The sequence below is a fragment of the Mustela nivalis genome (genome assembly GCF_964662115.1).
Source record: "Mustela nivalis genome assembly, chromosome: 12".
NCBI lineage: Eukaryota > Metazoa > Chordata > Mammalia > Carnivora > Mustelidae > Mustela > Mustela nivalis.
In genome coordinates, this window is record NC_139031.1 from 28591150 (window position 1) to 28617133 (window position 25984).

The 25984-nt window shown below is 39.4% G+C and overlaps 2 protein-coding genes across 6 annotated transcripts in view; one reads left to right on the forward strand and one right to left on the reverse strand.

Annotated features, from left to right (window-relative positions):
* Positions 1–25984, forward strand: part of TSPAN12 (tetraspanin 12) — a 63175-nt gene that overhangs the window by 23329 nt on the left and 13862 nt on the right. For all 3 annotated transcript variants that reach the window (XM_082693059.1, XM_082693060.1, XM_082693061.1), the window contains 3 exons: positions 13840–13914; positions 18968–19075; positions 23396–23539. In XM_082693059.1, coding sequence (XP_082549185.1) covers positions 13840–13914; positions 18968–19075; positions 23396–23539 — 327 coding nt within the window. The remainder of the gene's footprint in view (positions 1–13839; positions 13915–18967; positions 19076–23395; positions 23540–25984) is intronic.
* The window catches only part of LOC309845297 (uncharacterized protein), a 54351-nt gene continuing 37478 nt past the window's right edge, over positions 9112–25984 (reverse strand). For all 3 annotated transcript variants that reach the window (XM_082693067.1, XM_082693066.1, XM_082693065.1), the window contains 2 exons: positions 11428–11588; positions 9112–10630 (listed from right to left, as the gene is read on the reverse strand). In XM_082693067.1, the coding sequence (XP_082549193.1) occupies positions 10543–10630; positions 11428–11588 (249 nt within the window). In that variant the 3' untranslated portion in view covers positions 9112–10542. The remainder of the gene's footprint in view (positions 10631–11427; positions 11589–25984) is intronic.

Below are 25984 nucleotides of genomic sequence, written 5' to 3' on the forward strand. Positions count from 1 at the left end.
AGGTCCGTCCTATCCAGGAGTGCTGGTCGCCCACTCAGCAAAGGGTACCTTGGAGGCGAATTCAGCAGTTGTGTGGTGGGTTTTCTCCGTCATTTGCTCCTGCTTTGTCAGTCGGTTGACTTCCCTTGGCAAATGTAAAACAGTAGATGTTCCTTTAAAATCCTGTGGCTGTGTAGATGACTCGGGAAACGGTTCTCTAAAAGTACAGAGTTAAAACAAGAGGGCAAGTGAACGCAGGTAAAAGGACAGAGAAGTGTCATTTCAGCCAATGAGGAAAGTAGCTTTCAGAAAAACTTCTTAGAAAAATGATGTTTAAGATTTACTTTATATGCAATGTCTCATGAAGTTGGTGATGAAGTAATAGCTTATGAATTAAAGGTTTCTTTTTTCATGGAATTTCATAGATTTAGAACACTTTTTCAGAATTATGATCCATATGTATTCCCCTTTTATCAGATAAAGGGTGATAACAGGACCTGGTTATGTGCTCAGATTAAAATGAATCTTCTCCACTCACGTGACAGAAACACTAAAGTTTATTTGAAATGTATAAATACTGTTGTGGTATCACTTAGCATTTGTTGAGCAATATATTTGAGTTAGTCTAAAATAAGTGTGGTTTTCCCTGACTTTTCATCAGTGGGGGCAGATGAGGGATGAATTGGGAGACAGAGGCAGGCGTGGGCTTACAACAGGGTCCCTGCTCAGGGAGAAGGTATTTTGGAGGAACCGAAAGGCTGGTGGAGAGGGCAGTTGTGATAGGACTTGGAAGCTCCTGAGGTGTTAGGAGAAGGGCATTTGTCAGTCATAAGGTAAATATGTGCCAGGTATGCAGGGCGGAGAGTTGGCTATGTGAGCTTTAACCAGATTCTGGAAAGTCTTGAATGTCATGCATACCTGCTCTGCTGTTGGAAGTTCTGTGAGCCTAGGAGTCATGTGATCTCTCTTTTGCTATTTAATGCTTCTTACTTGTTTCAGAGCCTTCTGCTCCTGTACCTGGGAGAAAATAGCTACCTGGTTTTAGCCACTCTGGGCTAAAGGAGCCTCACATTTAGATAACTTTTTGTTTGTTTGTTATAAAGATTGATTTTATTAATTTATTAATCTGTTTATTTAGAGAGTGCACGCACAGCGGCAGTGGGGTGGGGGCTGAAGAGGGGCAGAGGGAGAGAAAATCTCAAGGATCTGGTGGGCTCAGAGACCAACATGGGGCTTCATCTCAGGACTCTGAGATCACGACCTGAACTGAAATCAAGAGTCAGATGCTTGACCCACTGAACCACCCAGGCACCCCTTAGAAAACCTTTTTTTAATGATAGAAGAGAGAATGGAAGACATTTTATTCTAACAGTGTGCCTTTACTGATGAAGAAATAAAGGTATTCAGATGGGGAAGTCTATCTTTCATCTTAGAGTTTTTTTAAGATGTGTATTTATTTTAAAAAGTTCTGGGGGCACCTGGGTCGCTCAGTGGATTCAGCCTCTGTCTTCAGCTCAGGTCATTATCTCAGGGTCCTTGGATCAAGCCCCACATTGGGCTCTCTGCTCAACGGGAAGCCTGCTTCCCCTCTCTCTCTGCCTACTTGTGATCTCTGTCTGTCAAATAAATAAATAAAATCTTAAAAAAAAAATTCTGTTAATCTGGATGTGTTTAGTTCAGGGGTCATAGCAAAAACATGGTTAACCAGCTGACGTAGGCACCAGGAAACTGGGTGCTGGGCTAAGGTGCCCTTAGGGAGACAAGCCAGGTTTAAGGATGCTTGGGGGAAGGGTTAGAACAGTAGTTCTTTGGAGTGCCACAGGAATTTTCCAGCCTTCGGGGAGAAAAGGTTTCATAAATAAATGGCTGGTATCAGAGGATTATTGTAGAACTGCTTAACTTGCTCAAGAACAAACTTCTCAAGCCCATGAAGCATTTACCCACAGATAATGGATCTGCTCCCTTCGAATGATCATTGGTCTGTTTATAAAAGCAGGTCTTGGAGGATTTCTAGTTTTCAGCATAGATAGAGCTCAAATATTTGTTCTGACAAGGGTGCATTTCTTTAAAATCATTCTGTAATTCATACAATTTAATTCAAACCATTCGTCTTCACTCAATTAGACTGAATTATTGATGTTTGAACAACTTTGGTGAGAGTTTAAAGATTTTATCATTATTCACACGTGGTTTTCTTTCCTTGAACATTAAGCATGATTGTGAATTGAGTTATGTTCATATGCTTTCTTCTTTTAAGGAAGAAAATATATTTTTGGCTCAGGAAGAAAGTGTTTTTACTTGAGCAGATTGATCAAAACAAGAAAAAAAAAGACACACCTCTGTACTTATAATAAATATTCATATACATACATTTGTACAATTTAAAGGGAACACTTTATTTTAATACTCTTTAACAAATAGGGTCTGTGATTATTCTGGAGAACATACAAAAATAAGTTCAAGTGCCTATCTTGTCTGAAAATAAAGGATAAATAATTAAAAGATTGTGGTTTAGAGGAAGATACTTTCACAGACATAGTTACATATAGGTTCAAAAGTTACCGGCCGATACTAAAGTATAAACTCTCTTTCTGCCCAATAACACATCATTGTCTTGTAAAAGATGTTGTCATAAAGGTGCCTGCAAGAAGGAGCTCCTGGCCTTCTGGTTTTGGGGAAGAATCTGGCCACATTTGTTGGGTCTGAGTAAGAGGCACACTCTGGATGAGAATTGAATCTGGTGTTCTTTTGGCTACTGTTGCCTCGGATATTTCTTTCCTTTTTTCTTTCTTTTAAATTTAAAGATTTTATGTATTTATTTGACAGACAGAGATCACAAGTAGACAGAGAGGCAGGCAGAGAAAGAGAGAGGAGGAAGCAGGCTCCCCACTGAGCAGAGAGCCTGATGCAGGTCTCTACCCCAGGACCCCCGCTTAAATCTTTGGAGCTCTGGCTAAGCACGCGGACCTGTGCTGACCCAGCCTACAAAGCAGCAGAAGCTGTCTGGTATCATATCCAGCTCCTTGACTGCCTCACCCTTAATGTTTTGCCCCCCATGATATAGATCATTGACCCTGGAACTCGCAGCCCCTGCCTAAGTCCCTCAGATTCTGGTGCAACACATTTCCCAAATAGTTTGAGCAGTGCATGAGGCAAGTATATACAAATCTGAGCTTTGGCAACATCCTTGATAAAGAAATTAGCTCAGCTCAGGGCAAACGCGCTGAAAGGGAGCACATTAAGAGGAGTTACTAGAAATATTCTTCCATAGTTATTCAGTCAGAAGCATGGACAAAGGACCACAGCGTGCCCATATGTTTGTGCCTTACCCTGAATTTCTGCAGGGGTTCAGGAGTTACAAGATTGTGTTTCTTCAAAAATTGGCTTACAGTTCTGGAATTTTCCTAAATTAGACTGATCTCATTTCATTTATGATTCTGAGAAGAAGGGATATTTAATGTTGCATTGTCTATAGAATCTGTAGAAAGACATGGAACACGGTGAATAATTAATTGGCTGTCAGAAAGTACCAAACCTATGACATCGCTTGGAGAGCAGGCTTAAACGGAGGCTTTGTGTGGGTGTATATTTTAAGCAGCAAGTCCTCTTGGACTGTTAGTAGTTTTGTCCCAGTGGATTCTTAACAGAATGTCAGCTGTTCCATTATCTTGTACAAATATTTGGCACTGGAATTCTCTTATTTACTAACTATAAGTAATATAATATTTTTAAACCTCCAATCACCAGGAAAGGAAAAATAAACAACTGACATAGGGATACTTAGTGCTGAAATCTTGCAGAGTTTAATATTTGACAGGGTAGAGACTGGAGTTTATCATTTATCATTTCATGAATGCAGGCTTTTAATCAAACTTTTTGTTTATTAAAAGTGCTGAGTATGTGGCATGTAGCTAGAAGTCAAAAGGCACAGGGTTTTTAAAATATTAAAATGTCCAGTAAAGTATGTTATATTTTGAAATTATTTGTATTTGGAGGGAGGGGAATCTCAGGTTGTACTAATTTTCCAAGATAAGCAAATCTGACTTTTCCAGTTTCAAATTACTTTGAATGTTACTTATGATAAAATGACCTCAGTTTTTAGTTATAAACTAAGAAAGTAACAGGCTAAAATAACTTCCACAGTGTTTATAATTTTTACTTTTCTCCCAGTGAAATATATTCTTACCGAAAGTATTCTGTGATACTTGGTTGATTATCTGCTCACACAGAGAAATTTATTTAAAGGTGTTCAGGGAAAACATTATATTTTGTTTTAATATAAAAATTAATTTCCAGTTGACATTAATATAAAAAAACAGTTTGGGAAAATAAGTGCCTGGTCTATTTGTGGTAGGTTGGATATAGGGTTTTTTTGTTTTTGTTTTTTTTTTTTTTTTGCTTCCTCTCTCTATAAAGCTGGATAGAATGAAGATTGTATTTGTATTAATTTGTATTAATAGAATATGTTTTCTATAAAATTATTCTTCGTAATCAAAAATATTTTTCCTATATTTCTCAACTACTTATAAAATTCAACACTCTCTGAATTTAAGTGCTCAATACATTGATTGGCTTTGTTTGTTAGGAAATATTGCTTTTATGCTTTTATTAGACTAATAAAAGTTAGAAATAAAAATTTAAAATTAATCTATTTTCCCAAAAGTGAAAATTATTTGATATTTTATACAAAACAAATATTACTTTCTTAGAAATTTTATTATTATTGGTTATTAACAGTAAATAATTAAAGGTATAAAAAGAAAATAAATCACTTGCTCTTATTAGAGTTTTTATGAAAGTTCCATTTAATGAAGAGTTAAGCACTCATTGGCTACACGGCACCAGACTTCATTATAAAATTGTAAAATGTGAATAAAAGGAAAAATTAATTTTACTACTGGGAAGAAGCTGATCTGACTGACTTAATATAAGTTCAAAACATAAAAAGAAAAGATGGAATTTTTTATATAACTTGTCAAGGTTTTTACTTTGCAATTGAAGCAGCTTTTATGACTTTAAATAACCATCATAGGTGGAAAAAAAAAGCAGAATTTTTTGCCATCCTTAAAATTTTGATATTATTGGTGGTCTTTTATTTTTTTTTTCCCCAACTAGGAAGGATCAAGGAGGGAGACATGGTTTTTCTTTTTTTTTTTTTTTTATTAACACATAATGTATTATTTGCTTCAGGGGTCCAGGTCTGTGATTCATCAGTCTTACATAATTCACAGTGCTCACCATAGCACATACCCTCCCCAATGTCCATCACCTGCCATAAGGTTTAAATCATTCCCTATCAGCTCAAAGGTAAGAAAGGTAAGAAGTTGTGGGTCTAGAGATGGTGGCTTATGAAGTATGGCTAACACTACCACCACAGTCCCTCATAGAACACGTGCTATGTGCTAGCCACTGTTGGGTGTTTTACATGCATTGACCCATCAACTTCTGTTGACCAGACTATGGGGTTGGCACTACTGTTATCCCATTTCATAGATGAGGACACTGACACACAGAAAAGTTAAATGGTTTGCCCAACTATTAAGGGGCGAAGCTAGGATCAGAATCTAGGAGGCTTGACCTCAAACCTGTGCTTCGTAAGACTTAGTGGTCTGTTGTCTCTCAGCTGGGGATTAATTTGCCTATGGCTCCATTTTCTCTTTCAAAGAAATAGAAATAATGATGTTTTTGTAATATTTCTTAAGGAGTAAATTATATAGTGCTTGTAAATCTCTGTGCATGCATTTATGTGTGCGTGTGTGTGTGTGCACTCACATACACATATTTGAATATATAGTTATATACTTGATTTTTTGTATACTTTTAATATACTCTTATATACTTTTCATTTTATATACTCACCATACTTGAATATACAAACATATATATCTCCCCATAAAGTGAACTAAATCTAGGCCTCCCTCATTGAATGAAATTGTACGTAACATAGAGTTCGAAGCTTCATAATTCAGTGACTGAAGTGTACTTGCATGGAAAATATTCCAGCTCACACTGATTTAAGCAGACCATATGTGTGGTTTTAATGAGCAATATTGCAGGAGAGGTCCTAATTGCCAAAGACAGTCTAGTGAAAGAGAGAGACCTCTGAGTTGGGTCTATAAATCACATTTAACTATACGTTTTGTATTCTGTTACAGCACTCTTATTTTGAACTACTGAAGGTACATTGAGCAAAAAGATGACAGCACCTGAGCATAAAGTTTCCAGTTGCCACCCACGTCCTTTAGTTCCAGTAACCATGAAGTATAATTGGGCCACTTACAATTTTCAGCCTTTTGAATAACTTTGTCTATGTAAAACCTAGATCATCCTTCCCCCTCCGACTTTCTTCTTTTTCATGTCAAGGCTTCAGCGTGACTATTGTTTGTTCTAATTTTGCTTTTACTTTTACCGGAGTGCTTCATAATTTACAGTTAATTTAATTCTCAAAGTCTTATTATGAGAAATAGCAGTCTTCCACCTTCCCATTTTCCACTCTAAGAGGTAACCACTTTCAATATTGTTTTAGCAGATTCCCTGAGAATTTACTTACCCATCTCTAAATCTCCTATTTATGTAACTCTTCTCACACTCTTTTAGTCTTTAGCTTTAAGCACTACCCATTGACCTCTTACGATGAAGAACTTATTAAGATGGAGATCTGGCACCCTGTCCTGTCCTCACGCCCCAACCTCCCATGCAAACTTCCTGTCACACTTCGACACGGATACGTCATAACTTCGGATAGTTCAGTCTTTAAGATTATAATTATGTAAATGCTATTCACAGCTGGGCCAGGGAAACACTGGGTTTGATTATTCTTTCTGGAATAATAACTTTGTTTTTCTTGGAATTAGTAACTCTATTTTCTATGTATTTCTGTCTAATTCAACTCTAAACTCTGGTGTAGCTCCTCTCTTTATATACTCAAATATTTGGAGCACTCAGTTGAATTTTTTTTTTTTTTTAAAGAAATCTATCTCAGAACATCCTAGACCTCTCCAGTCTAGACCCACTGAAACTCTTGCACTTATGGGCTGTCCCTTTACTTACCATTCCGGGATTACCTTTACCTCACTCTTGTTTTAGATCCTTGTTTTCTAGATTCCAAGTCATTGTCCACACATCTTCCAGTAGTTTCCTGAAGAAACATACAGAGGACATACATTTTTAAAAGTCTCTATGGCTAAAAATGGCCCTATTTGCATTTTCATGATAATTTTAATTGCTATGGAATTATAGGTTAGAAATCATTTTTCCCCCTCAGCATGTTGAAGACATTCTTCCATTGCCCTTTAGCTTCTAGTATCCTACTAGAAATCCAAAGCTTATTTTGGTTTGATAGGAATTTTGAACCTTTGTGAAAAAGTGTGTAAATTTGAACTTCACTGATCTTTGCCAGTACTGTACTCTGTCTTCCACTGTTTCTAGTGTCCTCTGTTTTGCTGTCTCCACAGGATAAATACCCCAGCTTCTGTATTGGTGGGTCTGGGTAGTCACCCAGCTGTCTAGTATGGAGAAAGGGACATGGGGTCTAACTTCTTCCTAAAGAGATTTGCAGCAAGTCATTCTGTTTTCAGCCCTACCTTCATCCGTGTCCCCTATCCATCCATCCTATCTGCCAGTACCTGAGCGTTCAGGGGATTCTGTTGTTTTCAGTTTTCCTCGCTACTAGTTAAGCCTTCAGCTTTTGGGGGACTGCTGAGAAGTTCGCACATTCCAAACTCTACTTGCTGTCGTCTCCTTTTCCTTTACCCCTGAGTTTACACCTTTTATAGAAAAGATCCCTTATTTTTTATTTTAGCGAAATTTCAGGGGGGTGAAAGGATAGGGGCATACATTTATTAATCTGCTTTCTTTAGGAGGAAATCCTGGGGTGGGTGGTATCAAGGAGCGAAATCGTTTTTATAAATAAATGTTTCTTTAAGAAAGGACCTCCTTGAGATTTTCCTATTTTGTCAGTATACATATAATGAGATGAAATAACCTTTAATAGTGAGGAATAAATCCCCTCTGTTTCTACTAGAGATGCATTTACCTACAGGTCACCAAGGACTTAAATAGGAAGATTGGATTTCCGGTCCTTCTCTTCCTCTTCAGATACTTCCAGTGGACAAAGGGAGTGGTTCAGCCTTTCTTAACATTTTGTGGCCAATCTTAGTTTAAAATAACAAATTTAAAAAAAAATAACAAATTGATTTCACTCCTTTTTAAAAAGAAGTTGGCTTCCCCACCCACCACTTCCTGCTTAGCTTCCTAAGAAAGATGTTTGGAAAAATACCAGCTATATTCTCACTGGATAGGGATTTTAGTAATGATTTTGATCAAACCACTTGTGGGATTGAATGTCCTTTGGTGAGAGTGATCCTGATGGAAGGAGATGAACAATGTTACTCACCATTATCCTCTGATCTCAGTACACGGAGCCAAGAAATAGGCCTCGAGTTCCTGCTGTATGCCAGTCAGCATGTTAGCATTTAAGCCAAAATGGTATCCCTTGTCCTCACTGAGTTTGTATTCTAATAGATGCTGTGATGTGATAGCTCCTATTAGGGGACGCTTACCACAGGACACCACTCTACCTGATTGAATCCTTAGCACAACCTTAGTGGTTTGCCTGAGTTCATCCAACTGATATGCACAGGAGCCAGAATCTAAAGCCCGAGTCCATTTTATTTCAGAGCCCATGTTCTTATCTGTCTTGTTAAAAATGAAAGAGTCAACAAAGCAATCTCACATACAATGTTTTATTTGATCTTCTTTTATCCAACACAGTGAAGGCTCTCATTTTTTTTTTTTTAAAGATTTCATTTATTTATTTAAGAGAGAGAGAGAGAGCATGTGCCAGTGCATGAGGGGAGAGGTGAAAGCAGGCTCCCTGCTGAGCAGGAAGCCCCATGTGTGAGTTGGTGCGGGGGGGGGGGGGGGGGGGGGAGGGGGGGGGGCTTTGGGGGAGGTGTCTCAGTCCCAGGACCTTGGGATCACAAGAGCTGCAGGCGGCCACTTCACCAACTGAGCCACCCAGGTGCCTCCAGAGGGCTCTTATTTTTTAACTGGAAGTAGTTCTTCTCAGCTTGAGAGATTTGGTAGAAAAGAAAAATCACTAATTAATTGCATCATTTAGGGGGATGCGTCCTCTTTTCTGCTTGCTTTATTTGATGCAGTTTCTTCATGAACAAATGCTTGAAGATAAAACTTATTCGTAGAACACAAATTTTAGTTTAATTACAGTAGAGAAACTTAGCTATTTTAAGGAACTCTGTGTTGAATAATTTTCCAAGCAAACAAAATAGTTTGTCATGCAAATGATGGCATTCTAATTTCCTTGTATAAACACCAGTTTCTCATTCTTCATTTGTTTGAAATGTTTAGTCCTTAGTTGCTGAGGAAAGACAGAGGAGTCAGTACGTGGCTCCTTTTCTTTAGCTTCGTTAAATTGTCCCAAATGTTTAAAGGCACCCCGGATTATCATAGAACAATGCACAAGGAAGACAATAGTAAAACTAGAGGGAAAAAAAAAATAGTAAAACAGAGAGGCAGTATTTCAGATTTCTTTGAATTTATAAGCAGAAGTCAAAGGGAGTTCAGTGTTAGCAGGAAACTCAGTTCAAATTAGAGAATCTCGAGAAAATCTTTCTCATTGGTAAACTGATCAGTATTTCCACCAAACATTCATTGACGACAGGTGCTGCTTAGAGATAGGTGCTTTCTGGGGATAAATTATGTTTAAGAACAAGATGTCTGCCAGCCAGGACCCATGGTCTGGCAGTTAAGTTCTGTGACCTGTGTGTGAGGCAGCCAGCTGGTTTAAAAGCCAGAGCCTCTGAAGCCTGGCTCACAGCAGACAGAGGAGTGCTGCTCCACGAGGAGGGAAGGACAAAAGTAACGTGGTAAAGAACCAGAGAGGCAATGCTGGAGAATGACGATGAGGCAGAGACCTTGTCACCTTATGGGGCACGCGGGTTCTCTGTAGGAGAAGAGAGGACAAGTCCAGTTTGGATTGCCCTGCACAGAATGGTTCAGAACAGCATCCATATATGTTTTACAGGTTTAAATTTAAAAAAAATGCAAACCACTTTCCCATTTATCCCATCAGCCTTGATGATAATAGCAAAGAAGGCTTTATTTTTATCTTCGGGACACAGAGGAGCAAACTGAAGCCGGGCCGGTTTAATGATTCACCACTGGAGGTCACAGCCTGTGTTCCGACCTGGCTTTGGACTTCAGTCTTCCAACTCCAAATTCTGAGCTTTTCCCACCATTCAGGAAGGACTGCACCCAAGGAGACGAGAGGGGCAGATTGGTCTGCACACTGGATGGCACAGACCGTCTCACCCAGGCGTGTGCGCAGGGGGGATGCGTGGGAGGCACAGATGCGTGGGAGGCCGTCAGGAGAGATATATACATGTTCCCGATACTGGGGAGGATGACGGATGGCTTTGCAGGGACACATACTGTAGTGTGTGCACCTCATACCCTCATACCGTAGCCGAGGTCTGCTTGAGCTGTTGCTCTCTTCTTTGCTCGCTTTGCTCTGTTCAAACTGTGGATTAACAGATGCCTCGCTCAGATCCAGCCCTTAAACAAAATAGTGGCAGAGCGATTCTCTGCTCTATCATCATTATGAGGATGACCATCGAGGCCTCGGAGCTCACTGGAAAAGAAAAAGTAGGGATAAATGAAGTTGATCTCTGTATGTCGCGTTAACAATGGATTTGGCATTTAATGTTTTCCTTGGACTTAGAAGACACAATGACACAATGACATCAAGGCAAGGGCAGCCGACCACAAAGCTGTAGCATCGTTTGGAAAAAAATATATATATATATTCATATTCATATATTTATGGTTTGAATTAAATTTTAGATTTGATTTGGTTCAAGAAAGTTTTATAGCGTGGTTAAAACGTGTATTTTCAATCTGAAGGTCAAATAAATCTGTGCTTCTGAGTATAAGTCGAAGAAACACAGAAGAACTGCTTTATGTGGAAGAACTTGCATCCGATGACATCACCGGAAATCTGAACGATAAAACCATTTTAGAGTTTTCCCAGAGTTAAAGGGGTGTCTTATATGGATACCCTCCTTCCCATGATGGGTAATTTTAGTTTTGAGTTTGTTTGTTTGTTTTTTTTTTAAATACGATTTATTTATTAGAGAGAGAGGGAGAGAGTGTGCGTGAGTACGGAGGGGTGGGACAAAGGGGCAGAGAATCTCAGACTCTGCACTGAGCAGGGAGCCCAAGGTGGGGGGATGGGGTGGGGCTCGATCTCACAATCCTGAGATCAGGACTTGAGCCCAAACCAGGGGTCGGAGAGGATGCTCAACCAGCTGCGCCACCCGGCACCCCTCGGTTTGGGGGTTTTAATGAGAGATTGTTTTAGTTATATGTATTTTAGGCATTCCTGGGGACGCTTAAGTTATGGTGTTGCTAAGCCATGGCAAAGCTCACCGCAAGAAATGAGAGGCGCTGTCATGCGTGTGGTCAGTGCGCGGCTTCCTGGCAGAGAGACTCAAGGTGTTGCAATATTGCTTACATCTGGGTACTCCGCCCTTGCTTCTGCCTTCAGGGCCCTTCTGCTGCAGCGGTACGTCGTAAACTGGCCAGTGACTCTAGGAGGCGAGAAACAAGAGAAGTGACTCAAGTGGGACTTACAAGGATATAAAATCAATCCAGAAATCTGCATGGTGATCCCTAAGGCATAGTAAAGTTATCTCCTGACCAGCAGCAGCGGCCATGTCTGTGTTTTATTTTCAGGATGTTGTGCGTTTTCGGGGCTGCTTTGGTTTTCATCATAACCAAACATCCATTTTGGAAAAAAAAAAAAAAAAAGGTTAGGTATTTGGGAAAACAAAACTATCCCATGGTGTAATTTTTCTCTGAAGTTTACTGTCTGGTAGGGTCTTATCAAAGGCAGAAAAAAATGGATCTAGCATACAATTATTGACTATTTGGTCTCTTTGTAACCTATGGTATACATGTAGTATTGTTCATATCTAGAAATCTCTTAAATAAACCATGAAAGAGAGTTTGGAGAAAAACTGGCTTGGAGTGCTGTGCTCACAAAATTTCTTCTAATCATCATTTTAAGGCAAAAATCTTTAAAGTAAGGCAATGAGATTTGAGCAGATTGAAGCTGACCAAGAGTACTGCATATGTTGAAAATCAAAGTGCTTATAAAGTGGGCTACCCTTAAGAAAATATTACTTTATTTTTTGAGCCAATTTTTATTTTCAGTGTGTTAGTTTCTAAGATATTATGCAACCATGTCTATATTATTTCTGTCTTTACATGAAAGAAGTAAATTAAAACGAATAGCAGTGATTTCGGTTTTTAAATCATAGGAGTAGTAGAAAATCAGCTCAATTTTCTAGATCTTTTATTTCCCCTCCCCTTTTTGGGCAAAAATCATGAGCAAAGAAACTCAGCGTTCACGCTTTTGACAGCTCACAATCTTATTATCAGTCCACCCCCACCCCCCATTTCCCTGCTGCTGTCCTAGCTCAGCTATTTTTCACTTAGTTGCCCTGATCACATCTTTGCTTTCCTATAGGTTGTTGTTTTTTTTTTTTTTTTACAAAACCGCCAGAATTATGTTTTTATAATGTATGTCAGACCGTGTCACGTGCTGCTGGATTTTGATTACACTTAGAATAAAAGCCAGAGTCCTTTCTACCGCCCCTGGAGATCTGTCTGGCTCTATTTCTCTTCCTCTTCTGCTTACACTCCTGTACCCATCCACCCCGTGTGTGCTCTAGTTACCTCCCAGTTCTTCAGTAACTGGCTTGACCCAGAAGGTGGCCTGGCACTTGGTATTTCCACTTCCTGGATTGCTTTTGCACCAATCTTATCAGCCTTGCCTTCTTGTCTTTACTGACTCATCTTTTTTTTTTTTTTTAAGATTTTATTTATTTATTTGACAGACAGAGATCACAAGTAGGCAGAGAGGCAGACAGAGAGAGAGGAGGAAGCAGGCTCCCCGCAGAGCAGAGAGCCCGATGTGGGGCTCGATCCCAGGACCCTGGGATCATGACCTGAGCTGAAGGCAGAGGCTTTAACCCACTGAGCCACCCAGGCGCCCCTTTACTGACTCATCTTAAAAACTACCTTCGGAAAGATCACCCAGCCCAAGGCAGCTCTTAGCCTTCTACTAGGCTATCACTCCGCTTTGTTTTCATTTATCGTTTAAGTAACAAATACTTACGGAGCACCCACTTTGTGACATTAAAGTTCCTGCCCTAAGGGAGATGTCATTGCAGTCAAGGGGGTTTGTCAATAATCATCACTCCCAGGGGCCCATACCCTGACCCAGTGACATAAAAGGAGCAGAAGATCCATGACGCCCTGAACTCTGCCAGCATTAGTGAGAAGAACTTTCAGGGAGCTCATTCTTTCTCACACTTTTACTGTTTATTTCTGCAAGGTACCTCTGCAACTGGAGAAGGGTCGAGGTGCCTGTGGCACAAAGAACACAGCCAAAAGGCTCTAGCAACCCCTCCCCCCAAACTACTATGCACATTCTTGAGCAACTCACATTGTCTACTTTTTGCATTAATTTTGTCACTTGTAAAATGAGGTAGTCCTATCCCTTTCACGAGGTCCTTGAGTGAATGAATTATGAAAGTACTTGATAAATAGAGCACTAGTCAGATGTCCCATTCAGGTGAGTATCAGATATTGCCTGTAGATTTCTTTCAATTTGTGGACACTTTTTTCCTTTCCTCCCAAGGGAGCTTCTTAACTATGTGTCTTTGTTTACTTGTCCTTTGGGTAAACAGCGCTGAATAATATTTAGCTCATCTCTGGTGGCCATATTTTATTTTGATTCTATCCTAACAGCATTAATTTTTTGTTCTTCTGCAGTACTTTGGAAGTTTGCTTGTCATTTTCTGTGTGGAACTGGCTTGTGGTGTTTGGACATACGAGCAGGAAATTATGGTGAGTTCAAAGTGGGGTATAGTCACGTTCTGGAACAATACTCAGTTCAGCCTTTTGAATCATATACTTTGGAGTTATTTAGACACATGATTGTAGTTTTCAATGTTTTTTTTTTTGTTGTTGTTTATTTGTTTGTTTAAGTAGGCTCCATGCCCAGAGGGAAGCCCAAAGCGAGGGTCAAATTCATGACTAGGAGATCAAGACCTGAGCCTAGATCAAAAGTCAGAGGCTCAATCCACTGAGGCACCCAGTACCTCTAATTTGAATGTTTATCCTGTATAATAACAATGCTGGTCCTATTTCTGAAAATGAACACTTTCTTGTCTGTGTCTAAAGTGTAGTTTTAAATCATAATTTGTATAATTTTATTTGCTGTACTGTATGTCTTTAATTCCACAGGTCTCTAAAACATCATTGTAATAGACCAGAAATAATACATGTCCTAAAATCATTTTTCCAACTTCTCAGTATATAATAGGAAAGATTTGCATTCACAACAAGATCTGGGAAAACTTGAAAATCTACATGTAAGCCTCATAAAGTGCCCATCTCAGCTGTATTCTGATGACTAGGAAGCATGAATTTTCTGTTTCCAACAAGCTGAGCCAAATTCCTTGAAGAAGAAGTATATTTGAAGAGTTGCTGTGTGTTTACTTCAGCCTCGAAACACTCTTGACAGTTTGAGATTTGGCTACATGAAAACAGCTCTTAAGCATTTTTCTCTTTCATTTTAGGAATTGAAATCAACTTTCAGAGCGATGTGAGAATGAGCAAGGATAGGGGATTTTTACCAGTCCCGTTGGGTGTATCACTTGCTCCTCACCTCCGCTCACATAGGGGATGATGACTTTCCTAATGTTTGCCCACTTCACAGGTGACAGGTGGTAGTACATCTATCACCCATGAACTTGAGCCCCTTTGCATGTCTGTTTTCTGGCTGTTCTCACCGTGGCAGGCCAGGTTTGTCCCCTCCAAGTACCACAGAGTAATTCTGTTTTGGGAAGATGATGTTTTTCTTTTTCTTTTTCTTTCTTTTTCTTTTTCTTTCTTTCTTTTTTTTTTTTTTTAAGATTTTATTTATTTATTTGACAGAGATCACAAGTAGGCAGAGAGGCAGGCAGAGAGAGAGGAGGAAGCAGGCTCCCTGCAGAACAGAGAGCCTGATGCAGGGCTCCATCCCAGGACCCTGAGATCATGACCTGAGCTGAAGGCAGCCTTAACCCACTGAGCCACCCAGGCACCCTGGGAAGGTGATGTTTTTCAACAAGAAGTTCTCAGACCGTTTACAGGACAGAATCAGAATAGAGGGGAAAGCAGAGGAAGAAAGGGTAGGGACCGGGCATTCACATTTGTGACAAGTTCCCCAGATGAACCTTTGACATTGGAACATGTAGAAGCTTTCAAGAAGAGAGGGAGATCATTTTGTATTTGTTTCAGAGAGGTTTTTCAGTACTGAAAGTGAAGTCCTTTCGGTACCGGTACCGATACTGCGGTGAATCTGTTACTGTATTGTGAGACTGTTTTGAATGCTAAGTGGTAATTACAGACTAATGAGTACTTTGCATACTCTAATTTGCATGTAAACGATGCTTAGGCGCCGCCACCCATCTGAACCTGCCTGAAAACACTCCTGCTTCCCATCCATGTCTGACAACTCTTAGTAAGAAGAGAGAATTTATGATTTTTTTTTTCTATTAAAAATTGAAAAGTCAGGGCAGGTTCTGACTAGTTTAATAAAGTTAAAAGCTTTCTTCAAAATGAAATTTCCTGTTAAAATAGGAATGTTCTTGCTGTCTTTGAGAATCTTATTTTTCACTCCATCCCTAGAAATATCAAATATTTCGGGGAGTGAAAGAGTAGTTGGTGGCTCCAGACTCTGGTTCTGGGTTTCACTGGTAAAGAGACCGTCGCTTCTAAATTTTTTTGTTTTAAGGAAGTACCTGTATCTCCTTGACATTTAAGCAACAGATAATAGTCCTAGAATTAGTCCCTGATCCTTCACCACAGCTTTTCCTTATGTTCTTTTTGATAATTAAAAGGGATTTAGGGGCGCCTGGGTGGCTCAGTGGGTTAAAGCCTCTGCCTTCAGCTCAGGTCATGATCCTGGGGGCTGGGATCGAGCCCCACATCGGGCTCTCTGCTCAGCAGGGAGCCTGTTTCCTCCTCTCTCTCTCTGCCTGCCTCTCTGCCTACTTGTGATCTCTGTCTGTCAAATAAATTAAAAAATCTTAAAAAAAAATAATGATATGACATAAGAGCTATACAACCCGTTTCAAAATCCATAGAAAGTAAATTCATTTCTAAATCCCTTTTTTTATTATTTAGGATTTTATTTATTTATTTGACAGACAGAGATCACAAGTAGGCAGAGAAAGGCAGGCAGAGAGAGAGGAGGAAGCAGGCTCCCTGCTAAGCAGAGAGCCCAAGCGGGGCTCAATCCCAGGACACTGGGATCATGGCCTGAGCTGAAGGCAGAGGCTTTAACCCACTGAGCCACCCAGGCGCCCCTCTAAATCCCTTTATTTATTTTTTATTTTTTTATTTTTTAAGATTTTATTTATTTATTTGACAGACACAGATCACAAGCAGGCAGAGCAGAGAGCCCAATGTGGGGCTCTATCCCAGGACCCTGCGATCATGACCAGAGCTGAAGGCAGAGGCTTTAACCCACTGAACCAGCCAGATGCCCCTGTCATATCATTATTTGTTAAATCTCCGAAGTTATAACAAATATGAAATGAATTAATTTAAGGGATTTGAAAGGAAATGTTTTGGTTCTAATATAATCTAATTTTAGAAGATACTTTCTTCTATTCAATTGGGGGCCATCTTCCTGGTGTCAGGGTGGTACTGAATGGATAGACTCTGCCCTTGCAGTTGAGTGCATACACCACTGTTTGCTTATGTAAATCTCCCCCATTAAGTCACCCGGAGAAAGCAAAGGCTGTTGGGGCTGTTTCCAAGGGAAATGTGGAAAATGGTTCCTTGGAAGAAAAGTTTGTCAGAATTTTTTTATTGCTTTTGCACTAATGGCAGTGTGAATGAAAAGTGCCATTAAAGTTTATTAGCTGCCAAATTTTGCAGAACCCAGCCTTTGCATAGCATGGGCTTTGTGCTCTTAGCTGTTCCATGCAAGAAGCCAGTAAGTGTGTGTTTTCCTTCATGGCCAAATCACAGTATTTTGTGCCAGAACCTCAGTGATCTCCTCTGTTTTTTTTGCCATATTTGGTCTCACATCAATTGTGGTTACAAGAGGGAAACAACTTATATTTACTTTGTAAAATAAAATTTATAATAAGACTATTCTAATAACCAAATCAAGAGATTTGACATCAGTCTGTTTCCCATTATTTCTGTTGTTTATACGTGGTCACCTCCTATTCATGATTCCTTCTTCAGAAAAATCTGTCAATATTAACTGTTTCAGATTATAGACTTCTAGAGATTTACTTCATTTCCAGTTTTATAGACTCAAAGAGATATGAAATAATAATGTCTAGTGAGTAGCTTGAAATTTGGTTTAGTTCCCTGAATTTTGTTGAGACCATGTGAACATGAAGTACACACAATCAGGCTAAAGGAGCAAAGTTGTGTGCCCAAGTGTTACCATGTTTTCTTTTGTTATGTACATTTCCAAGTAATAAAAAAAAGAGAATTAACAAAGGAAAACAATAAAAAACTTTTGTGGTCAGGAATTTTTAAGCTACTTGTACTGACTGCTATTTTTAAAATAAGATTGCAAAATAGTCCTAATCTTGAGTTAGCGTCAGGCTTGCTTGGCTAAGCCTGGGCTGTATTACCACATACATCAGATATGGATGTCTGTCCAGTTTCCCAGTTATGCATTCTAAACACAATACCACATGTGTGGGGAGACGATGTGTATGCGTCAGTTTCCCCCCGGGGCCCTGGAGATAAAGCACCACGTGATGCGCTGACTGGATTTTCGGCCAAATGTTGTGTTGTGTACCTTAAGCTCTGCCATGATTAAACTCTCTGTTAAGGGACACGGTGCTCGGTGACGTGGGTCTAGAAGCACAAAAAGTGCTTTAATTTGTGAGGTATTCTTCATAAATTTCTAGCGTGCACCCCAAATCCAGTTTGGGGAAAGAACGAGGCACGGCTTGAGCTGAATTCTTTCCGTTCTTAATTCCTATCCCTTTATTTTTGGTACTACAATCTGCAGTCACTTCATTTTTTAGGAAAGTTTCATGTATTTATTTGAGAGAGAGAGAGCGAGAGCAGGAACATGGAGAGAGGCAGAGGGAGAAGCAGACTCCAGGCTGAGCAGGGAGCAGGACACGGAGATCCATCTCAGGACCATCCAGGACTATCCCAGGACTCCAGGATCATGACCTGAGTCGAAGGCAGATGCTTAACTGATTGAGCCACGCAGGGCCCCCTGCAGTCCCTTCAAAGACTGACTCCATAGCATTATGGAATCAGATCCAAGGGCATTTCTGGGCTGGGATCATTTATTATGAGGAGCTCTTCAGCCAAACATGTAGGACGTACAGTAAACCACTTGTTTTGTGATTTCCTTCAGCTTGACATGGGCATTAAATGATGCTATTTTTTTTCTTTTCTTAATGTAAAGAACTTCCTCATTTACTGCAAACATCTACACATAGAGAGTGTTTCATAAGTAGCTAATAACCTTGAGCTTAATTTAGGCCGCAAACAAATACAAATTTTAAAATAGTATTTCTTTTTCTTTTTTTTTTTTTTAAGATTTTATTTATTTATTTGACAGAGAGAAATCACAAGTAGATGGAGAGGCAGGCAGAGAGAGAGAGGGAAGCAGGCTCTCCGCTGAGCAGAGAGCCCGATGCGGGACTCGATCCCAGGACTCTGAGATCATGACCTGAGCCGAAGGCAGCGGCTTAACCCACTGAGCCACCCAGGCGCCCTAAAATAGTATTTCTTAATTGCAATACATTCCAATATGTGTATGAGTGGGGGAGCAATTGTTTTTGGGAATATGGGAATGTTTGTGTGTCTGAATGTGTGTGTTTGTGTGTTCCAGTTGTGATATTTTGTTTGTTATCTCCAGGTCCCGGTTCAGTGGTCAGACATGGTCACGTTGAAAGCCAGAATGACAAATTATGGCTTACCTAGATACCGGTGGCTTACTCATGCTTGGAATTTTTTCCAGAGAGAGGTAAGTGCTACAACTTCTGAGGTAGAGGGTATGGAATAAGTGGCATACTTTCAAAGCACATGTTCAAAGCTTTGGCTTTGGTCATTTTCTCTGCACTGAAAAGTTAAGCCTGTGATTCAGTTACCACTGATGTAATTCTTTATTGAGAAATTCCTTAAGTGACACCATGCCCTGCTTTTCTTCCTGTATTTACCATTTCCCCTTCATTTCACGTGGTCCACGTATATTTTAAGAATTTCTTAAAAGCCATTTTGCTAAACTACTGTGAAATTTCCTCTTTCTGAACGTTTCTTTTTTTTTTTTTTTTAAAGATTTTATTTATTTATTTGACAGAGAGAAATCACAAGTAGATAGAGAGGCAGGCAGAGAGAGAGAGAGAGGGAAGCAGGCTCCCTGCCGAGCAGAGAGCCAATGTGGGACTCGATCCCAGGACCCTGAGATCATGACCTGAGCCGAAGGCAGCGGCTTAACCCACTGAGCCACCCAGGCGCCCCTTTCTGAACGTTTCTTGATAAACATCCAAGTTTTATTTGAGGAGATAAGTTTTCATGACTTTTAGAGCTGTCTTTATTTTAAACATTTACAATGTTTTAAAAAATACTGGCTCTCGTTTGTGAATTAAGCATCAGTATATCATTAAAAGTATGAGTTTTCTAGTCAGAAAGATCTTGGTTCAGATTCTGGCTCTGTTGCTTACTAGTCCATGAACCTCTATAATTTCCTTAGCTTCTTTCAGCCTCAGTCTCCTCATCTGTAAACTAGGGATAAGACCAGTACTTGCCTTCTTGGGTTTTTGAGAAGATTAAATGGGATTGTGGGTTTGATCTCATTTAGCTTACGCTTATTGACGATAGCATGATAAAGCATAGGTTCTTTTTGCTTTTCTTCCTAAGTTCCATAGAGCCCCGCATGCATTCATCTTCTCAAACACGGACTATATGTAGATTTTTAAAATCTGGTGACTTGAAGTTCACCACTGGTATGGCTTCAAACCAAGCTCTTCTCCCAAGCAGTTTCCTTGTGATTGGAGATTCCTGGGTGACCAAGTATACCTGTTTCTTTCCCATCGTTTTTGAGCTGAGCCACAAGACATGTGAGAGTCAGTGTCTTACAGGATGAATATCCAACTCTCTGCCCAGTTACTCTATCTGGGATATGGGCAGAGGTTTCAGTCCAGGATAATGGCCAAATTTGGCTCTTTGTGTTACCGTTGTTGAGATGGTGAAAATTATCATTGTAACACAGATTTCCTATTTATTTAAATGCTTCCTGGCTTTGTTTGTTTACCGTTCATTTGTACTAAAAACAACATGAAGGGAAAATAGATGAGACATTAGGGAATTTATAGTAAGCTGTGTTCAGCTATTGCCCTGGATAGAAGCTGCTCAGATTTTCTTTATTTTCTGGGGTTTCTGATGTAGACCATGATAAAAAAGAAGTTTTTTCAAGGGGCTCCATCTAGATAGACAATGTATAACATTGCAAATGATAGTATGTATGTTTTTAGCTTTATTGTGTGGTAAGTTCCCTCCTCCATATCATAGACCTATTTCACACAAAAGGAGGATGATGACCTCTGGGCACCCTGAACGGATTTTTTACAGACTCCCATGCTAGTGTGTCAGGGCTGCGGCCAAAATAAATGATCACAGACTGGGTGGCTGAAACAACAGGAATGTGTCATCTTACATTTTGGGGAGCTAGACGTCCGAGATCAAGGTGTGCAGGGCTGATTTCTTTGGAGGCCTCTCTCCTGGTCTTGTAGAGAGCAGTCTTCTCCTTGTGTCTTCACAAGGAGAAGAACTTCTCCTTGTCTGTCTTTCTTTTATATGTGTCTGTGTTCAAATTTCTTCTTCTTATAAGGACATCCATTATATGGGATTAGAGCCCATCCTTGTGACCTTGGTTTAATTTAATTACCTCTGTGAAGATCCCATCTCCAAATATGGTCACATTTTGAGAGCTAGAATTTCAACATGAATTTTGGGGGCAGGGAACACAATTCCGCTCACAACACCTGGCTCCTGCAATAAATTGTAGAGCTAAAAGTGACCTCATCAGGCCCCAGTTGTCCTGATGACTCCTTCAGTGCACTTCTGGGCATGGACCTCACTGTCAAGGACTCTCAGATGAACCCTAGGGATCTTTTTAAATATCTTTCTAAAAAACTGATTTTTAAAAATGTATTTACTTGGGGTGCCTGGGTGGCTCAGTGGGTTAAAGCCTCTGCCTTCAGCTCAGGTCATGATCCCGGGGTCCTGGGATCGAGCCCTGCATTGGGCTCTCTGCTCAGCAGGGACCCTGCTTCCCTTCCTCTCTCTCTGCCTGCCTCTGCTTGCTTGTGATCTCTGTCTGTCAAATAAATAAATAAAATCTTTAAAAAAAATGTATTTACTTGTTTATTTTAACTTAATGGTTGGAGAACCAGCTTTGAAATAAATAGGCTCTGCCACACACTAGCCTGTGGTCTCCGCAAGTTGTTTGGCCTGTGAAAACCTCACTTCCGCTGTAGGTTAAATGGTGGCGGTATTTTTTTTCCAGTTTGACACGATGCTAGCAAGAATGGCTTTATCTCATAATGTGATTTTAAAGGAGGTGGGAAAACTGCAAGGAGATGTAGATCATGGTCATGTGTGTGGCATAATAGTGGGTTCACATAGGGGAGTTGTAGGGAAAATTTCACTGCCAATCTACTATCTTCTGTTGACAAAAACAACTATGTAACAAGAAAAAATATCTCAGTGACTTATTAAAAGAAAAAAAAATCTGACACTGAACATGATATGCTTAAGTTATTTGGAAAAATCATTTCTGTGGAGCCCCTCATTTCTTGACGAGGCCAGATAAATGGGCTGTTCTATTGTGGATGGAGTTTGAGTTCCAAGAACTGTACTTTTGTCATCAACATAGGAAAACACATGTCCTTAGGAAATGAGAGAAGTAGGTGTTCTCTGAGTGCAAGGACTTAAAAAGCCTGGCTTGGAAATGTAGTAGTTTATGATTTTTAGAAAGTGAAGTCTTTTTAACTACATATGTTTTTTATGGATATTCAATGACTTATGTGAAATGCATGATGTTAAATTATGTTTGAGTTAATGTGTGATGTTTATGGCATGTCTGTAGCTTTTAGAGCAAGTTTATAAAAGGAAAATACTAAAAATATAAAAAATGTTTCTCTGAAAATTTTAGTATTACTCATAACACCAGTAGTTCATCATTTATAATCCTCTTAAAATGGTGTTTTCTTTTTAAAAATTAGATATTTAGGCAAATGAAAAATATAAAATCATTTTTCGTATTTTCTTTGTTTCATTTTACACAAGAAGTTCAGAATTCTCCATAGCTGATTTTAGTTGGATTTTGAAATGGTGGATTGTGATATTTTATGATACGGTGTTAATCCTGGACACAGATTGGTCTGTGGGGCTACATAATTTGTAGAGCCAGTCACTCTTGGCAAAGATCTTCTCAGTGATTGCCCAGAGTTCTTGTTTTTGACTATATGGAAGAGTAACTCCCTCCACCCAAGGGCAGAAAATTATCATGGTTAATTATTCTGAATCTAATCTACATATGTCCTTAAGCAGTGTTTCTAAACTTTGGCCAGAGAAAATTTTTGTTAAAACTTGGTGAAATGAGACAAAAAAGAACAGAAGACAGTGTAGTTTTTCTTGAATCCAATTTCATTCAAGCTAAAGGCACATCTTTTCTTCGGGATTTATGGTGAGAGAATACAATACTTTATTTCAAGACTCACTCAGTGAAATAAAAATGTGGTTGCTAAACTCGAGTTTGTGTCTCAAACATTTTTGAAAATCTACTGGTTAATGAATTCAAGTTGGGTCATTTTTGTGATGTGTGGTTTTGGTCAATAACTCTTTCTCCAGAGATTACAAAAACTTTTAATCTTTGAATTTGTTAAGCAGTTAAATTGGTAAGTAGGTGATACACAAACAGATTGATCAACTGTTCTTTCGTGGCCAGAGGTTTAATGAGAACTGTAATAATCCAGTTAATTGTTACTGTGCATAATGACTCTGTTGCTGTATGATCACTTAGAGAGGATTGTACAGTTGGGGGAGACTCAGCCATGCCTCATCTGATTTCTTGGGTTATAAGCATTATTGTTCGGAATTGTTCCGCTATGGAGCCCTTTGCCACATTTCTGTCGTCAGTATAGAACGTACACATATCTTTAGGTGATGACAGAAGTGAGTTTTAGCTCTGGGTACAAAAATTCAAGAAATCTAACGTTTAATCTTCTGTAAGTTAAGAAAATATTTGTGTAGTTTCTGAGCCTGACCAGTCATTCTTTTGCAGTTTAAGTGCTGTGGAGTGGTGTACTTCACTGACTGGCTGGAAATGACAGAGATGGACTGGCCCCCGGATTCCTGTTGTGTTAGGGAATTCCCAGGATGTTCCAAACAGGCCCACCAGGAAGATCTCAGTGACCTTTATCAAGAGGTAAGGTCATATGTGGTTAACGTATCATGTATACGAGTTTTCTTATAATGACTTTTAAATAAAGGATCAACAACATGGCCATGAAATTCTCCTCTTCTAAATACAAAGACCCTTGAAATTTTTCTCTGTTATGTGGAGAAACAGCATAAAGCTAAAAATCAGTATAAAAATCCGAACCTTATCACATGTGAACAAAGGAAATTGGAAAAGACCATGTTTAGACTCAACTGGGTTTTAAACTGTATTGTCTAGAACCAGTTTCTCTTGCCTCCTAAGGATCCTTTGAAAATAGGTCCATGAGGGGTATGTAAAGAACTCTGCATATTCAGGAAGACAAGGCTGGGAGTTCCCAAACACGATATGTATTTTAGGGCCTCCACTAAAACACATGTAGGGAAAAAAAATAATCAATACCGCTCTCCAGGGAAAATTCTGTCCTCTACTCTTCAGCTCCCCCTACTGGCTAATAAGGAACAGCGATGTTAGTTGTAGTTGGCAGATTGAATGGAGTTAGATGCTCACTGGGTTTAAAATCAGTCATCCCATGCCCAAGAAAGTTGCATGTCTGTGTTTTCTGGGAGAATTTATCCAAATCATCAGTTATTCCTTTATTATCAGAAGTTCTCCTACTCCTTCATGTTTAGTGGTGAGTTTTTGAACTTTGTTAGCAGTAGAATCTGAATTCAAACTAAAATCTAGAACTATACCATCCAGTACAGTGGCCAGTAGTTACCCATGGCTATTTAAATCAAAATTAAATTAAATGAAAATGTCATTTCCTTAGTTGAAATAGCTACATTTCAAATGCTTAAAGGCCACTTGAGACTAGCGGCTTCTGTATTAGGCAATGCAGATATAAGACATGGCCACATTACAGAAAATTTCATTGCAGACTCGGGCTAGAATGGAAGGGCAAAAGGCAAATCAGATGGAAGGGAGCTCTCGGGCTGAGGGGCTGGGATCATTTCCCAGAAACATCTCCAGTCAAGCATCTGGATATCAGAAAACAGTATTGAAAAACTCTGGCTTACTATAACATAAAAACTCCTACTGCATAATATGTCATCCATACCTACACATGCACGCGCGCGCACACACACACACACACATACACACACACGTATATATAATATAGCTATGAAGAGTGAAACTTTAAAACAGAATGTCATGATTTATAAAACATGCATTTTTATACCTATCTCAAGACCTTAGGACGTTATACATTTTTCCCTAGAAATACTATTATTGTTCAAACCATCTTTTAGGCTGCCAAAATCAGTTGCAGAGTTGCACAGAAATCACTTTCATTAATTTATGGTGTGAATTATTTGAAGAAGATGGTGGATTATGTACACAAATCATCTATCTTCTTTATATCTTAGATACGAGTAGCTTTTGGCTGTTAAAAAATTCATCTCAGAGGACAAGACTGTGCCTCATTAAGCATATCCAAAATAAAGTGCTTTGGGCTCCGAAGACATGCCACAGAGAAGCGTGCCAAGTGTTTTTTTAAGAGACTCAGAATTGTGTTAGTTTCCTAGGGCTGCTGTAACAAAGTGCCACCAAGTGAGTGACTTAAACAGCAGGTCTTTGTGGCTTTGTGGTCCTGAAGGCTCGAAGGCTTGAGAGCAAGGTGTTAGCAAGCTTGGCTCCCTCTGAGAGGGGTGAGGAGAATCAGTTCAGTGCCCATCTGTCAGCCTCAGGTGCTTGGATGCAATCTTTGCTCTTCCTTAGTTGTAGAAGCATCACCCCGAACTCTGCCTTCACATTCACATGCAATTCTCCCTGTTTCAGTGTGTCCCCAGATTTTACCTTCTCCTAAGGACACCAGTCCTATTGCTTTAGGGAACTAACCTTTTGCAGTACAACTTCCACTTAATTAATTACATCTGTGATGAGTCCATTTCTAAATAAGATCACATCCTGAGGTTCTGGGGGTTAGGACCTGAACATATGCATTTGGGGGAAACACAGCTCAACTCATAACAAAAATTGTTGAAACAACTGAATCACTCAGGTTGTTTATTTGAAAAGATAACCAAAGAATAATTGGGTCAATGTCTCTGAGTTCATGATTATGCTACGTCTTTTCTTCTCAAAGTCTGAAATAAGGATAGTCAACTAACAAGTTCAACAGTGAAAGCCCTGTTCATTCCAGAAAACAGAAAACACAATAAAACAGTGCTTAATATTTCCAAGATATTATTAAATGCAAAAACAATTGTGGATATTCAAATGTATTATAACTCACCACTAGGTTTTAAAGACACAGGTGATTACAGTATAGATGTGAATGGAAACCTATCCACTTTCCTAGTGTGAACTTTTGTTAGTTTTTAGGAATGGCAAGTCAATATGGGAAATCACTGGGCTACACCACCATATATAATAATCTCTACCTTCTTTAGTGATTAATATTGATAATATGATTACAACTGGCATTGA